The sequence below is a fragment of the Procambarus clarkii genome, chromosome 45 (assembly GCF_040958095.1).
Source record: "Procambarus clarkii isolate CNS0578487 chromosome 45, FALCON_Pclarkii_2.0, whole genome shotgun sequence".
Lineage (NCBI taxonomy): Eukaryota > Metazoa > Arthropoda > Malacostraca > Decapoda > Cambaridae > Procambarus > Procambarus clarkii.
In genome coordinates, this window is record NC_091194.1 from 8132027 (window position 1) to 8147026 (window position 15000).

At 49.2% G+C, this 15000-nt stretch overlaps 2 protein-coding genes across 2 annotated transcripts in view; both read right to left on the minus strand.

Moving 5' to 3' along the window:
- Positions 1-15000, minus strand: part of LOC123769785 (uncharacterized) — an 82216-nt gene that overhangs the window by 55090 nt on the left and 12126 nt on the right. The window lies entirely within an intron of this gene.
- Positions 9714-10139, minus strand: LOC138350411 (uncharacterized). Its single transcript, XM_069301044.1, has one exon. It carries the CDS (start codon positions 10137-10139, stop codon positions 9714-9716), a length of 426 nt encoding a protein of 141 aa, XP_069157145.1.

Below are 15000 nucleotides of genomic sequence, written 5' to 3' on the forward strand. Positions count from 1 at the left end.
AAGGCCTCTCAACCTCTGAAGGGTTATTAAGACCACAATATCTTATTGACCCACCAGTCAGTATACTTTAGTCCTGACCATAGTCCTTGGACAAACCCCCTCAGTGTATATATAGACCAACAAGCGGAGTATACTCTTGGTGCGCATATCCGTTATACTAAGAGCGGTTGTGTCATGTGTAGTGGACGTGTTCTGATCCAGTTTGAGACGTAAAATCCATTTCACAATTTTCTGAATCTGTTTTCCAGACCAAGTACGAATGTAATTTGTTATTACCGCTTCAAGTAATATGTCCGTCAACTGACGTTAATCTAAATGGACTAGATGGTAATAATCTATCTGCCCTTCTAACACAACGCAACTATCCTTGTAACTCTCCACAATTCTGGAACATTCCTCAGATCTAATGATGAAGATTTAATGATTCAAATCTCAGCTTGATATGAAAATCAAGTGATGTATTCTTTCCCCCCATCCCGGGGACAGAGGGGGAAGGGGGGGGGGAATGGTGTCCAATGACTTGGACGGTCGGGGATTGAACACCGACCTGCATGAAGCGAGACCGTCGCTCTACCGTCCAGCCCTTGTGTATGGAGACATCAAGGCGATCAGTTCTTGGAATGTCTAAAGCCACAAGCTCTCAGAACACCCATGAAAGAAGCGTCCGTGGAGTGCTCCTAGTGGACGAGCAAGGGTTCACTAGGAGGCTAATGACTCAAATTTATATATAAGGTCAAGTGAGATGATCAAAGAGAACACATTTCATGAACAAATCCACAAGGGCCGTGACGAGGATTCGAACCTGCGTCCGGGAGCATCCCAGACACTGCCTTAATCGACTGAGCTACGACTTGGATTTGTTCATTTGATGCATCACGTTAGTGTGATCTCTGTGTGTGAGAACACATTTCTTCTGCCATACCAACTTCTACATATAAGACCTTCCGTAGACGTGAGAACAGTTCTCCAGACAAAGGGTAGTTACCTCATTGTGAGAACAGTCTGCCAAGCAGTAGAACACAGGAATAAACTAAGGGAGTTGCTTCAAATAGCAATAGAAGATATAAAATACTGAACAGACACAATCAAGACACACAAAATATACATTTAGAAATCGCTCAAACAGATGCATGTTATTCAGGTTAAGGCAACTCGTAAGGAGAAGACATGTACGGTAGCGAGACACTGGAGCGAGCCACAGGGGATGTGTGGGAAGACGTCTTCAGTGTAATGCCAGTAAACAAGTGACCTAGACGGGTTGGGGCCGTCTCCGTCAGTAGCTTTATAAGAAGATATGACAACATCAAAGTTGACCTGAGTCATTGCTTTATTATATCAGATAACCCAGAGAGAGAGAGAGAGAGAGAGAGAGAGAGAGAGAGAGAGAGAGAGAGAGAGAGAGAGACAAAGACAGAGAGAGAGACAAAGATACAGAGAGAGAGAGACAAATATTGATATCTAAGCCGAGATGTAAATATCAATAATGAACACACGAGCAGAACACCGCACCACCACCAACAATGATCTTAAGATTTATTTCTCACCAACATTACTAGTGCCTTCACCACCAGCACCTGCCTCTACCACCACCATCCTCAGGAGCACCATCGCCTTCACCTACCACCATCACCACCTACCACCATCACCACCTACCACCATCACTGTTATTTACTCAAGGCCCACGTCCGGAAATTTTCACTTCCGACTTGTCCATATCCTCAACCCCCCCCCCCCCCTCCGAGGCACTTCCTCACACCTCCCTGGTGGCCCGCCTGTGGCCCGCCTGTGGCCCGCCTGTGGCCCGCCTGTGGCCCCACTTCTAGCAGTCTTGTTGCCCTCAATTGTAAAAGTGGAAATAATCTAAAGTTTTTATGAAAAAGAGTGTTTGTGTGTGTGTCTGCGTAATTGTTTACTGATTTAATTTTGATTTCTCTCTCTCTCTCTCTCTCTCTCTCTCTCTCTCTCTCTCTCTCTCTCTCTCTCTCTCTCTCTCTCTTTCTCTCTCTCTCTCTTTCTCTCTCTCTCTCTCTCTCTCTCTCTCTCTCTCTCTCTCTCTCTCTCTCTTTCTTTCTCTCTCTCTTTCTCTCTCTCTCTCTCTCTCTCTCTCTCTCTCTCTCTCTCTCTCTCTCTCTCTCTCTCTCTCTCTCTCTCTCTTTCTTTCTCTCTCTCTCTCTCTCTCTCTCTCTCTCTCTCTCTCTCTCTTTCTTTCTCTCTCTCTTTCTCTCTCTCTTTCTCTCTCTCTCTCTCTCTCTCTCTCTCTCTCTCTCTCTCTCTCTCTCTCTCTCTCTCTTTCTCTCTCTCTCCATCTCGCTTACACAGGATTACTCTGCAGCGTAAACATGACGTTGGTGTTGACACAGTGCCAGGAGTAAGTAGACAATTACAACTGCTAAGTTGTAAAAGGTGGCGGTTCCTCGAAGGCGATGCATAATCCTAACCCGGTCTCACGTACGTAGCACACAGTTCTCCGAATGGTTCCATAATCCAGCTGCTTCTCAGCCTTTCCTCGTAGCTCATTCCTATAGGAACAGAACCAAAGAACATTTCTGCACATGGTCTAGTTTCATTACATGCTTCAAGAGACGGGTGCTTATAGCCGGGGCCGAGAGCTGAAGCTCCGAAGTGCAGAATGTTCTCAATGCTCACTTATCCAGGTTTTGTTTGGTGTTTAGTTTAGGTTAGGTTAGGTTAGGCTAGGTTAGGTTAGGTTAGGTTAGGTTAGGTTAGGTTAGGTTAGGCTAGGTTAGGTTAGGCTAGGTTAGGTTAGGCTAGGTTAGGTTAGGTTAGGTTAGGTTAGGTTAGGTTAGGCTAGGTTAGGTTAGGTTAGGCTAGGTTAGGTTAGGTTGTTTGGTGTTGAGATTAAGGGTCTATCAACCTATCTGAATGGTTTAGGCTTCTTGAACAACCAGCAAGCTGGTTTGAGTGGTAAATAGAGTTCATGACTTAAACTAAATTTAAACTACTCCGTGACGGAAGAGGTACACGTCTCATTGTATATACTGCATCATTGAACCAAGTTCCTGAGGGTTCTGATTCTAGTCAAGGTTGTTGCAGATGCCGCTGGTGTTGGTCAGGTTGGTTCCCCCTCATTCAAGGCATGGCGAGGTGTATCAGCCAGGGACTAAATCTGCAACCCTCCCTTCCAACCCCCCCAACCCCCCCACACACACAAAATATATTGGCCACACAATACATGTAGAAGAAAACCAAAAAATATTGTATCATTTGTTACAAAGCAATGTGTAATGGACATTGGTTTGGAAATATGTTGTTTTGTGAGCTCGACTCAGTGTGTGTGTGTGTGTGTGTGTGTGTGTGTGTGTGTGTGTGTGTGTGTGTGTGTGTGTCTGTGTGTGTGTCTGTGTGTGTGTGTGTGTGTGTGTGTGTGTGTGTGTCTGTGTCTGTGTTTGTGTGTGTGTGTGTGTGTGTGTGTGTGTGTGTGAGTGTGTGTGTGTGTGTGTGTGTGTGTGTGTGTGTGTGTGTGTGTGTGTGTGTGTTTTGCTTCTACTGATATAGTGTTCACACCGTGAACTGATATATTGTAGAGTTCTGACAGAGCTTTTATTGTGTTATCTGTGTGCATGTGTACTCACCTAGTGGACTGTTACTATTTTGTGTGTGTGTGTGTACTCACCTATTTGTACTCACTTATTTGTACTTGCTGGGTTGAGCTTTGGTCCCGCCTCTCAACTGTCAATCAACTGGTGTACAGATTCCTGAGCCTACTGGGCTCTATCATATCTACATTTGAGACTGTGTATGGAGTCAGCCTCCACCACATCACTGCCTAATGCATTCCATCTGTTAACTTCTCTGACACTGAAAAAATTCCTTCTAACGTCCCTGTGGCTCATGTGGGTACTCAGCTTCCACCTGTGTCCCCTTGCTCGCGTCCCACCAGTGTTGAATAGTTAATCCTTGTTTACCCGGTCGATTCCCCTGATGATTTTGTAGGTTGTGATCATGTCCCCCCTTATTCTTCTGTCTTCCAGTGTCGTAAGGTGCATTTCCCGCAGCCTTTCCTCGTAACTCATGCCTCTTAGTTCTGGGACTAATCTAGTGGCATACCTTTGAACTTTTTCCAGCTTCGTCTTGTGCTTGACAATGTACGGGCTCCATGCTGGAGCCCGTACTGGGGCCTGTGTGTGTGTGTGTGTGTGTGTGTGTGTGTGTGTGTGTGTGTGTGTGTGTGTGTGTGTGTGTGTGTGTGTGTGTGTGTGTGTGTGTTCGGTAAATGCAAGCGAAACATGTGTGTTGCCGTCGATTAACTTTTCTCCTCTAAAGTTTAACTTTCATCTCTCTCTCTCTCTCTCTCTCTCTCTCTCTCTCTCTCTCTCTCTCTCTCTCTCTCTCTCTCTCTCTCTCTCTCTCTCTCTCTCTCATTCCTTCCCAGATGACAGCCCATCTCCCCACCACGTGTTATCTTCCCCCTCCCCCCCCCACCCCAGGACAGCACCCCCAGCTCCACCACCACCAAGAACATCCAAGCCATTCTTGAAGATATCCTTCAACTTATCTCAAAGCTGACCCATTATAAGAAAAAAAACATATTCTTTCTAATTACCTGAAGGTGATTGGCTTTTATAACGATTATTGCTTCCACGAAAGTGCTCTAATACCATATGTTATTTTTCGACTTGAAATTGCGTTGACAAGGATTTGAGCCTCAACGGACCTACTGGTAAAAAAAGTCTGAGTTCTTATGGTCTTGGTACACGGAAACTCGTTTCTTGTTCTCGTGGGAAAAAAAAGCTTTTTAATACCCAAAGACTAAGAGAGAAAGGGTGAGAAATAAGTGAGGGGAGAAACGGGGAAGAGAGAGAGAGAGAGAGAGAGAGAGAGAGAGAGAGAGAGAGAGAGAGAGAGAGAGAGAGAGAGAGAGAGAGAGAGAGAGAGAGAGAGGGGGGGGGGAGGGTAAGGGGTGCAGGAGACGCTGATCAGAATAAATGGTTAGCAAGGTGGACACGTCTTCCCTCTAACCTATTTGTGGGGAAAGTGTTCCCCATTTCTCTCTCTCTCTCTCTCTCTCTCTCTCTCTCTCTCTCTCTCTCTCTCTCCTAAAGGCACAAATAATAGATAAGCACACACACACACAGTGTGTGTGTGTCAGCTACCAGGGGGGGGGGTCTGGTAGCTGAGCGGACAGCGCACAGGTCTTGTAATTCTGTGGCCCAGGTTCGACTCCCGGCCAAGGCAGAAACAAATGAGCAGTTTCTTTCACCTAATGAGCCTATTCACCTAGCTATGAGTAAACAGGCATCTGGGAGTGAGACAGCTGCTACGGGCTGCACCCTTGGGTACGTATGTATGTATGTTAGAAATATGACGATGTTCGCCTTTCAGCTTCGACTATGACCACATGACATCAATGCATCAGGTCGAAGGTTGGGTGGCTTTGAGCCGGATGGCTAGACCAATCTGCGTCCGGATGGCTCTCCCCTCCTCCCACTCGGGTCACATGTGGGTGGGTGCTGCTGCTGAAGTGGAAGGTTCAGGTCTTTGCCACAGAGGAAGGAAGGTTCACAGATGTCCAGGAGGGGTCTGTGAGGGTCACCTTGGGGCAGTCCTTTAATCGTGTCTTCCACCGTCCCCGCTCCCACCTTCAGCAGATCGCGGACCTTGGCATAATTCCCTATTCAGCGGCTGTTTAGGCAGTCGGCTGTCAGACACTGACAGTGGCCTGGTGGCTACTGATATCCCGCCAGTGAATAGTGGCCTGTCCACTACTTGGCCTGTCCTTTACGTGGCCTGTCCACTACGTGGCCTGTCCTTTACGTGGCCTGTCCACTACTTGGCCTGTCCTTTACGTGGCCTGTCCACTACTTGGCCTGTCCTTTACGTGGCCTGTCCACTACTTGGCCTGTCCATCTCGGTCTGAGTTTCTGTAGGAGGGTGTAGCCGCTGGAAGTACCGGCCTCTTCCAGGACTTCCGTTAGAGGGTCCAGGACCTCCGGAAGGGTGTCCAGGACCTCCGGAAGGGTGTCCAGGACCTCCGGAAGGGTGTCCAGGACCTCCGGAAGGGTGTCCAGGACCTCCGGAAGGGGGTCCAGGACCTCCGGAAGGGTGTCCAGGACTTCCGTTAGAGGGTCCAGGACCTCCGGAAGGGTGTCCAGGACCTCCGGAACGGTGTCCAGGACCTCCGGAAGGGGGTCCAGGACCTCCGGAAGAGGGTCCAGGACCTCCGGAAGGGTGTCCAGGACCTCCGGAAGGGGGTCCAGGACCTCCGGAAGGGTGTCCAGGACCTCGGGAAGGGGGTCCAGGACCTCCGGAAGGGGGTCCAGGACCTCCGGAAGGGGGTCCAGGACCTCCGGAAGGGGGTCCAGGACCTCCGGAAGGGTGTCCAGGACCTCCGGAAGGGGGTCCAGGACCTCCGGAAGGGGGTCCAGGACCTCCGGAAGGGGATCCAGGTCCTCCGGAAGGGGATCCAGGACCTCCGGAAGGGGGGCAGTCCTTTGAACTTGGATGGTTGCAGGGATTGAACGCCGACCTGCATGCCGCGAGACCGTCGCTCTACAGTCCAGCCCAAGTAGTTGGGGGGGGGGGGAAATAATACAGAAGAAATAGATCGGTTAGAAAGTCGGGGTCCAAGAGCTAACAGCTCGATTCTGCAGACACAAACAGTAAATACAAACAGCAAACACACACACACACACACACACACACCACACACACGTGAGTGTGTGCGTGAGAGGCGGGACCAAAGAGCCAGAGCTCAACCCCCGCAAACACAACTAGGTGAGAACTAGGTGAGCACACACACACACACGCACACAATTATGCACTATACCTGTCAGCCGGGATCTTTCATAATGATATTCAAGCCTTTTCTGGTTAAAATAATGACCACAGTATTTGCATATTATATTCTTTGTTTAGATATTGTTAGTAGGTGAGACTGTGTGTGTGTGTGTGTGTGTGTGTGTGTGTGTGTGTGTGTGTGTGTGTGTGTGTGTGTGTTGTGTGTGTGTGTGTGTGTGTGTGTGTGGGTGTGTGGGTGTGTGTGTGTGTGTGTGTGTGTGTGTGTGTGTGTGTGTGTGTGTGTGTGTGTGTTGTGTGTGTGTGTGTGTGTGTGTGTGTGGGTGTGTGGGTGTGTGTGTGTGTGTGTGTGTGTGTGTGTGTGTGTGTGTGTGTGTGTGTGTGTGTGTGTGTGTGTGTGTATGTGTGTGTTGTGTGTGTGTGTGTGTGTGTGTGTGTGTGTGTGTGTGTGTGTGTATGTGTGTGTTGTGTGTGTGTGTGTGTGCATATGTATGTGTACTTATGTATCTTGTATACATATGAAATTGTAAATGCATCAAAATCGCATCAATAACAACAATTACACATAAAAAACATAGACAATTAAACAACAACAACAAAAACAGCATTAACAAACAAAACTCAGGTAATACCTCGCACGGAAATTGAGATTTAATAAACCGGACGCCATTTTTTTTTTAAATTAGAAAAGCGGGAGGGGATGTAACTAACGCCATCTCTTGCCGGCGCGGGGAATTAAACGCACGTCACACGAAGAACCGTGGCAGTGTCTAGGAGTTTCCCTACCCATCACACACACACACGCACACACACACTCTCCTTAGAATGTTCCGTTACACTCACTCGGACCATGTTATTGTTTACTAGCACGTAATTAAGCTCTTTGTTGTCGTGTATCGTGTCTGTGTATATATGTACGTTTGTGTGTATGATACAACGCCACCCACACGTATGGAATTGTATTAAATTGACATTTGGATAGGTTCGTGGTGGACTCTTTAACAGTGCAGGTGTGTGTGTGTGTGTGTGTGTGTGTGTGTGTGTGTGTGTGTGTGTGTGTGTGTGTGTGTGTGTGTGTGTGTGTGTGTGTGCGTGCGTGTGTGTGTGTCTGGGTTACATGCTTGGACCATGTTGTTGTTGTCGTATTCTCTGCATATGTATCTACCTACATATATATGTGTGTGTATGTGCGCTATTACGCTACTGTGGGGTCGATAATATTAACCAGGCTTCGAGTCCAGGCCTACATCCAGAAGCTGGTATAATTTTCAGTTGCATATTAGCTTGGGGGGGGGGGGACCATTCAAGCTTGTTCGCGCTGGTAATGGTGTGTGTGTTTTGCAGTGAGGCGGACGCCGCGAGCTACCTCTGTAGGGAACTTCTTGCATTGCAATGATTGCAGTTCAAGAGCCGTGGCATTTGCACATATATATACGCATGCCTGTAGTCATTTGTACAGATCATGTCTAAATGATGTTATAATCTAACACTTTGTCTCTTTGCGCTTGGAAATCCATCCCCTACCCCCATTCAAACACATTCCCTCACTAATACTTCAGTTTCCCCCCTATTTAATACCCCCCCTATTACATGGGGGTACTCCTGTTTCTCTCCTGTTGCTCCTGTTGGCCTCGGTCGTATGTACGTGTCTGTTGCTGCTGCTGTTGGTCGGTCGCACCTTCCTGTTGGCGTGGGCGGGTATGTTTGTGTTGCAGGGGGGGGGGGTTGCAGGGGGGTTGCAGGGGGGGGTTGCAGGAGGGGGGGTTGCAGAGGGGGGGGGGAAGGATCACTCAGGGATGAGCTCTGTGTGGTGGCCGGCCCGGGCAATATTGTGTTGTTGTTATCTTATCGTGGAGATACAAGTAGACTGACTTCATCTCTCTCTCTCACTAGCTTTCAATTTCTTTCTCTCCTTCTGTCTCCTGTCTCTCTCTTCCGTCTCTCCTCTCTCTCTCTATCTCACGCTTCGTTTTATTTCCCCCATTTCCCCTCTCTCCCACCCTCTTCTCTCTCTCTCACACACACACACTCTCACCCACTGTCTCTCATTCCCGCCCCCCTTTCTCTCTCTCTCCCTTCCTCTCTCTCTCTCTTCTCTCTCTCTCTCTCTCTCTCTCTCTCTCTCTCTCTCTCTCTCTCTCTCTCTCTCTCTCTCTCTCTCTCTCTCTCACACACACACACACACACTCACCCACTGTCTCCTATTCCCTTTCTCCTTTCTCTCTCTCTCTCTCTCTCTCTCTCTCTCTCTCTCTCTCTCTCTCTCTCTCTCTCTCTCTCTCTCTCTCTCTCACTCATGTAGTATACATGTCAATCACCAAACACTCCCCAATGCGTCAACGCCAGAACAGAGCCCATAGGTTAATCATATTATCCCATGCAGGTTCGCGTCCAAATATTGCGTAATTGCTTTTCAATTACCTAATTAAGGTAGATCTTGCTAATTAACCCTCGCTAAGTGCAGTAAAAAGGTTCGCGCGATACAAGAATTAACTAATAATAGGCACCGGTAATAATAGCAATAATATTGCAAAAATCGTAACTTTTATTAATTGCGATGATGAAAATATTATTAAAAATGGCCGTGGCTTTATTTGTTATTGTGACAAGAGAAACATCAACAGTGACAAGGGAAGAACATCAATAACAAGGACAATAACACCATTAACAATAACAGACGGTTCTCTTTGTAATGGTTCACAGTTATTGTGGTCCACTTTGCGGTTCTCGCGGTCCACCCTGCGGTTATCGTGGTCCACCCTGCGGTTATCGCGGTCCACCCTGCGGTTATCGCGGTCCACCATGCGGTTATCGCGGTCCACTTTGCGGTTCTGGGGGTCCACTCTGCGGTTATCGTGGTCCACCCTGCGGTTCTAGCGGTCCACCCTGCGGTTCTGGCGGACCACTTTGCGGTTCTGAGGGTCCACCCTGTGGTTATCGTGGTCCACCCTGCGGTTCTAGCGGTCCACCCTGCGGTTCTGGTGGTCCACTCTGCGGTTCTGGGGGTCCACCCTGCGGTTCTCGCGGTCCACCCAGCGGTTCTGGGGGTTCACCCTGCGGTTATCGCGATCCACCCTGCGGTTATCGCGGTCCACCCTGCGGTTCTGGCGGTCCACCCTGCGGTTATCGCGGTCCACCCTGCGGTTCTGGTGGTCCACCCTGCGGTTATCGCGGTCCACCCTGCGGTTATCGCGGTCCACCCTGCGGTTCTGGTGGTCCACTCTGCGGTTCTGGGGGTCCACCCTGCGGTTCTCGCGGTCCACCCTGCGGTTCTCGCGGTCCACCCTGCGGTTCTGGGGGTTCACCCTGCGGTTATCGCGATCCACCCTGCGGTTATCGCGGTCCACCCTGCGGTTCTGGTGGCCCGGCCATAGAACCGTCATTCTAAATCATTTACCAACACAAAAAAAAAATCTATTCACGTCTTCACCCATTTTTAAACAATGACCGAACAACCCCCCTCCCCCCCCCATCCACGACGACCCCCGCGCCCCCCTTCCCCCGACGACCCCCCCGCCCCCCTCACGACGACCTGTCAAGACGACCTCTTCCCGTCCTCCGTTAAGAGGACCTCCTGCGATGTCTTGGTTAGGTAATTAAGGTGATTACCTAAGCCGCTCGAAATTACCCTGACATATATATAACTCCGATACGGTGATTTACCCGGCGTGATACTGTGTGGGGCTGTCATAGTGTCCGGTCAGGAGTCATAGTGTCCGGTCAGGAGTCATAATGTCCGGTCAGGAGTCATAGTGTCCGGTCAGGAGTCATAATGTCCGGTCAGGAGTCATAATGTCCGGTCAGGAGTGATATTGTCCGGTCAGGAGTCATATTGTCCGGTCAGGAGTGATATTGTCCGGTCAGGAGTGATATTGTCCGGTCAGGAGTCATAGTGTCCGGTCAGGAGTCATAGTGTCCGGTCAGGAGTCATAGTGTCCGGTCAGGAGTCATAGTGTCCGGTCAGGAGTCATAATGTCCGGTCAGGAGTCATAATGTCCAGTCAGGAGTGATACTGTCCAGGGCATGTTCGGTTACATTATCATGCTCTTATCCGGAGTGTTAAGTATTGTATAAGCTGACTCCTTGGGACTTTATTTGTTCCATTTATTTGACCGTCTGTCTGTCTGTCTGTCTGTCTGTCTGTCTGTCTGTCTGTCTGTCTGTCTGTCTGTCTGTCTGTCTGTCTCAGATATGAGAGCCACGCTAGACAGCTTACTATCAACCTCGTTATCTTGCATACCATTGCATTGCGGACATAAATGCAACAAAATATTGAACTATTGCATAAATACAGAGATTAAAATAGTCACTATTAGTTATGGATTGTTCTTGTTGGTATCACGGATAAAACACACACACACACACACACACACGCACACACACACACGCACACACACACACACACACATTTCAAGTATTATAAGGAGATTGCTGGCATTAAGGAACACAGTAAAGTCAACAAGTGTGGCAGGAATGGTGGTAATTGAGAAAGTTGGGCCACTCAGGTGGCTCCATGGCTGAGGAGGACCATGGCTGAGGAGGACCATGGCTGAGGAGGACCATGGCTGAGGAGGACCATGGCTGAGGAAGAGTTTAGGAGTGCCAAGGATCATTGAACCGAGTAGTTGCTTTGTTCGGGCGTGAACAAAGTGTGAACAAAGTCGAATGTACATGACACTGTTTGTTGCGTGTGTGTGTGTGTGTGTGTGTGTGTGTGTGTGTGTGTGTGTGTGTGTGTGTGTGTGTGTGTGTGTGTGTGTGTGTGTACTCACCTAGTTGTACTCACCTAGTTGTGTCTGGAGGATCGAGCATTGACTCTTGGATCCCGCTTGTGTGTGTGTGTGTGTGTGTGTGTGTGTGTGTGTGTGTGTGTGTGTGTGTGTGTGTGTGTGTGTGTGTGTGTGTGTGGAACTGCGTTGACCGTGGAGTGACAGCCTATAAGATCACATCAAACGGAATAACAGATAAAGTAGCGTATTGAATATTCAGTTCTCTGTCAAACAGAATTCAAAGAGTAACAGTCAAATCAACTTAAGTTCAAGTAAAAAAGATATCTACGCTTGGGCGCAGTCATTGCACCACTGCTCTTTCTCATTCTCACAGTAGATATAGATAAAGATACAAGTCACAGCTACTTCTCATGCTTTGAACGCAAATCAACGTAAATCAGCTTGCAAATTACTCGCTTCAGAAGACGCAAGGACTCTACAAGTCTTTAACTAGGCAATGAAAAATAACATGATGTACAACAGTGACAAATTCCAGGCACTTAGGTACAGTAGAAGCTAAGAACTTAAGCTAAATACAAGGTACGAGACACAGATCTCCTCATGCTAGGAGAATAAACATGGAAAAAAAGGATCTGGAAATAATGATAGCTAGGAAAATAATAGGATGAATAATGAGAAGATTGAGATCCCACCACATTGCTCATACTGTAAAATCACTGATGCTCTCCACTACGGGCTCACCATAGCCCGTGCTACTTGGAACTTTTTGTTCCAGGTAGCGGATCTGAAACAACAGCTCTCCACTTCAGACCCGGAGATATTTCTGAGATGGAGGAAAATATATAAATGGAGAATTTTCCTGAAATTCAGAAAATATACACGTCACACATGGATACGATAAAACACCTATATTATTACAACCATCTCAAAGCTCTCAAAATGTGCTCTCTTTAAGAGAACACAAGAGAGATATTAAACAATATATATACATAGAAGACACTGGAAGGCCAGGTCCCAAATTAACGCATGTAAAATAACACTATACTGGTCACCTTGAGGTTACCTTGAGGTGCTTCCGGGGCTTAGCGTCCCCGCGGCCCGGTCGTCGACCAGGCCTCCTGGTGCTACTGGAGGAAAGATACGGAAGGAAATGCAAAATAGAACCAGTGAGGAACAGAGGTGCCATAGACACAATCAGAGAGCACTATCTGAACAATCAGAGGTCCACGGTTGTTCAACACCTTCCCCAATAAGCATAAGAAATATTGCCCGAACACAAGTGATCTTTAAATAGACATGTTCCTCCAAGGAGGAGTAGATATGTGGGCATGCTGGAGGCTCCGAGCAACAGTCAGTTGTATCACAAGTCAAGCCTGGCCCCTAGTAAAAGTATTCCTAGGTGATTGATAAAGATTAAGCCACCCAAGAGGTGGCACGGGCATGAATAGCCCCGTAATATTCCTAGCACCCACTCTAGGAATATATATTCAACCAACCACAGGAACGCGCATGAGGCTAACCATAGCCCGTGCTACTTGCCCCGCTCTTGTGCCAGGTAAGTTACGGGCTCACCATAGCCCGTGCTACTTGCCCCGCTCCTGTGCCAGGTAAGTTACGGGCTCACCATAGCCCGTGCTACTTGCCCCGCTCCTGTGCCAGGTAAGTTACGGGCTCACCATAGCCCGTGCTGCTTGGAACTTGTTCCGAGTAGCTGAATCTATAACAACAACAGCAACAGGAACGCGGGAAAGCCACCAGTGTGATCCCAACCAGGCTGAAGAAGCTGTTAGGCGCCCGCTTCCGCCCCGAGGCGCGCCCGGCCCAGCACCGCGCGCGCCAAACGAGGCAGTTACCTCAACCGCGGCTCAGATTAGGCGCTAATTGTTGACGTGAGGGGCCATGGCCTCCACGAACGACGCTCCCCTATGGTCGTGACGTCCCGGCCTGCCTCCACGAACGACGTTCCCCTATGGTCGTGACGTCCCGGCCTGCCTCCACGAACGACGTTCCCCTATGGTCGTGACGTCCCGGCCTGCCTCCACGAACGACGTTCCCCTATGGTCGTGACGTCCCGGCCTGCCTTCACGAACGACGTTCCCCTATGGTCGTGACATCACCGTGAATTCAATTTTACGCATAGCTCTAGTTTTTGTCCTTTCTTACGAGTTAATTTCTTACAGCTGAGGCCAGCATTTGGAGGTTAGCATCGTGGAGATGGCGGCCAGAGGTCAGATCAGAGGCCAGGTCAGAGGCCAGGTCAGAGGCCAGGTCAGAGGCCAGGTCAGAGGACAGGTCAGAGGCCAGGTCAGAGGCCAGGTCAGAGTCCAGGAGGTCAGAGTCCAGGAGGTCAGAGGCCAGACCAGAGGCCAGGTCAGAGGCCAGGAGGTCAGAGTCCAGGAGGTCAGAGTCCAGGAGGTCAGAGGCCAGACCAGAGGCCAGGTCAGAGGCCAGGTCAAAGGGTCAAAGCAACACACGGACCCCCCCCCCCCAAAAAAAGAGACCCTCTTGACCCCCCCCCATATCTACATAATAACCCCCCCCCCTTCCCTCTTTACGCCATGGCGGCGTTCACTGTATAACTAATAACAAGTGCACTTGGAGCGGCTATATTGACCTGGGGAGCGGCCACGGCGCATGCGCACAGAGGCAGTAATGGCCCCCGCCGGAACACCTCCCATATACAACAGCCTAATGATGGGGCGTTTAATGGCCCCTCTTCCTTCACGTGGTGGTTGGTGATTATGTAAGGTGGCCAGGCTGGCACTCCTGCTAGTGCCCCCCACTAGTGGCCCTCAAGCACCACTAGCACCCATTAGCACCCGTCAGCATCCATTACTAGCCCACAGCGACCACTTACGACGTACTAGCAACCACTAGCAGCCCATTAGCACGTGGTTGGTGATTATGTAAGGTCGGCCAGGCTGGCACTCCTCCTAGTGCCCATACTAGTGGCCCTCTAGCACCACTAGCAGCCCGCTAGCACCCACTTACAGGGCAATAGCACCCATTAGCACCCATTAGCACCCGTCAGCATCCATTATTAGCCCACAGCGACCACTTACGACGTACTAGGAACCACTAGCAGCCCGCTAGCACGCACCAGCAACCCTTAAAGCACCCACTAGTTACCTCAGGCTGTCCCCAATTGCCTATGTTGTCAGTAAAAATACTCGCGAGATGCCGGAAACTTGCCTCGAAACTTTCACATAGAGAGCAGTCTCCTTACACCCTGGCCACGCTGTCTCAGGTGTCTTCTAGGGTTGTCATACTCTTCTAAAGTTGCCATACTTTTTCTTCTAGGGGTTCCGTACTCCTTCTAAGGTTGCCACACTCTTTTAAGGCTGCCATACTCCTTCTAAGGCTGTCATACTCCTTCTTCTAAGGTTGCCATACTCTGTCATCTGAGGTTGCCATACTCTTTCTTCTATGGCTGCCATACTCCTTCTATGGCTGCCATACTCCTTCTTCTAAGGTTGCCATACTTCTTCTACGGTTGCCATACTCCTTCTATGGC

Excerpts from the sequence above, each read along its gene's own strand:
- LOC138350411 (XM_069301044.1), bottom strand. The coding sequence starts at position 10,139 with ATGACGGTTCTATGGCCGGGCCACCAGAACCGCAGGGTGGACCGCGAT.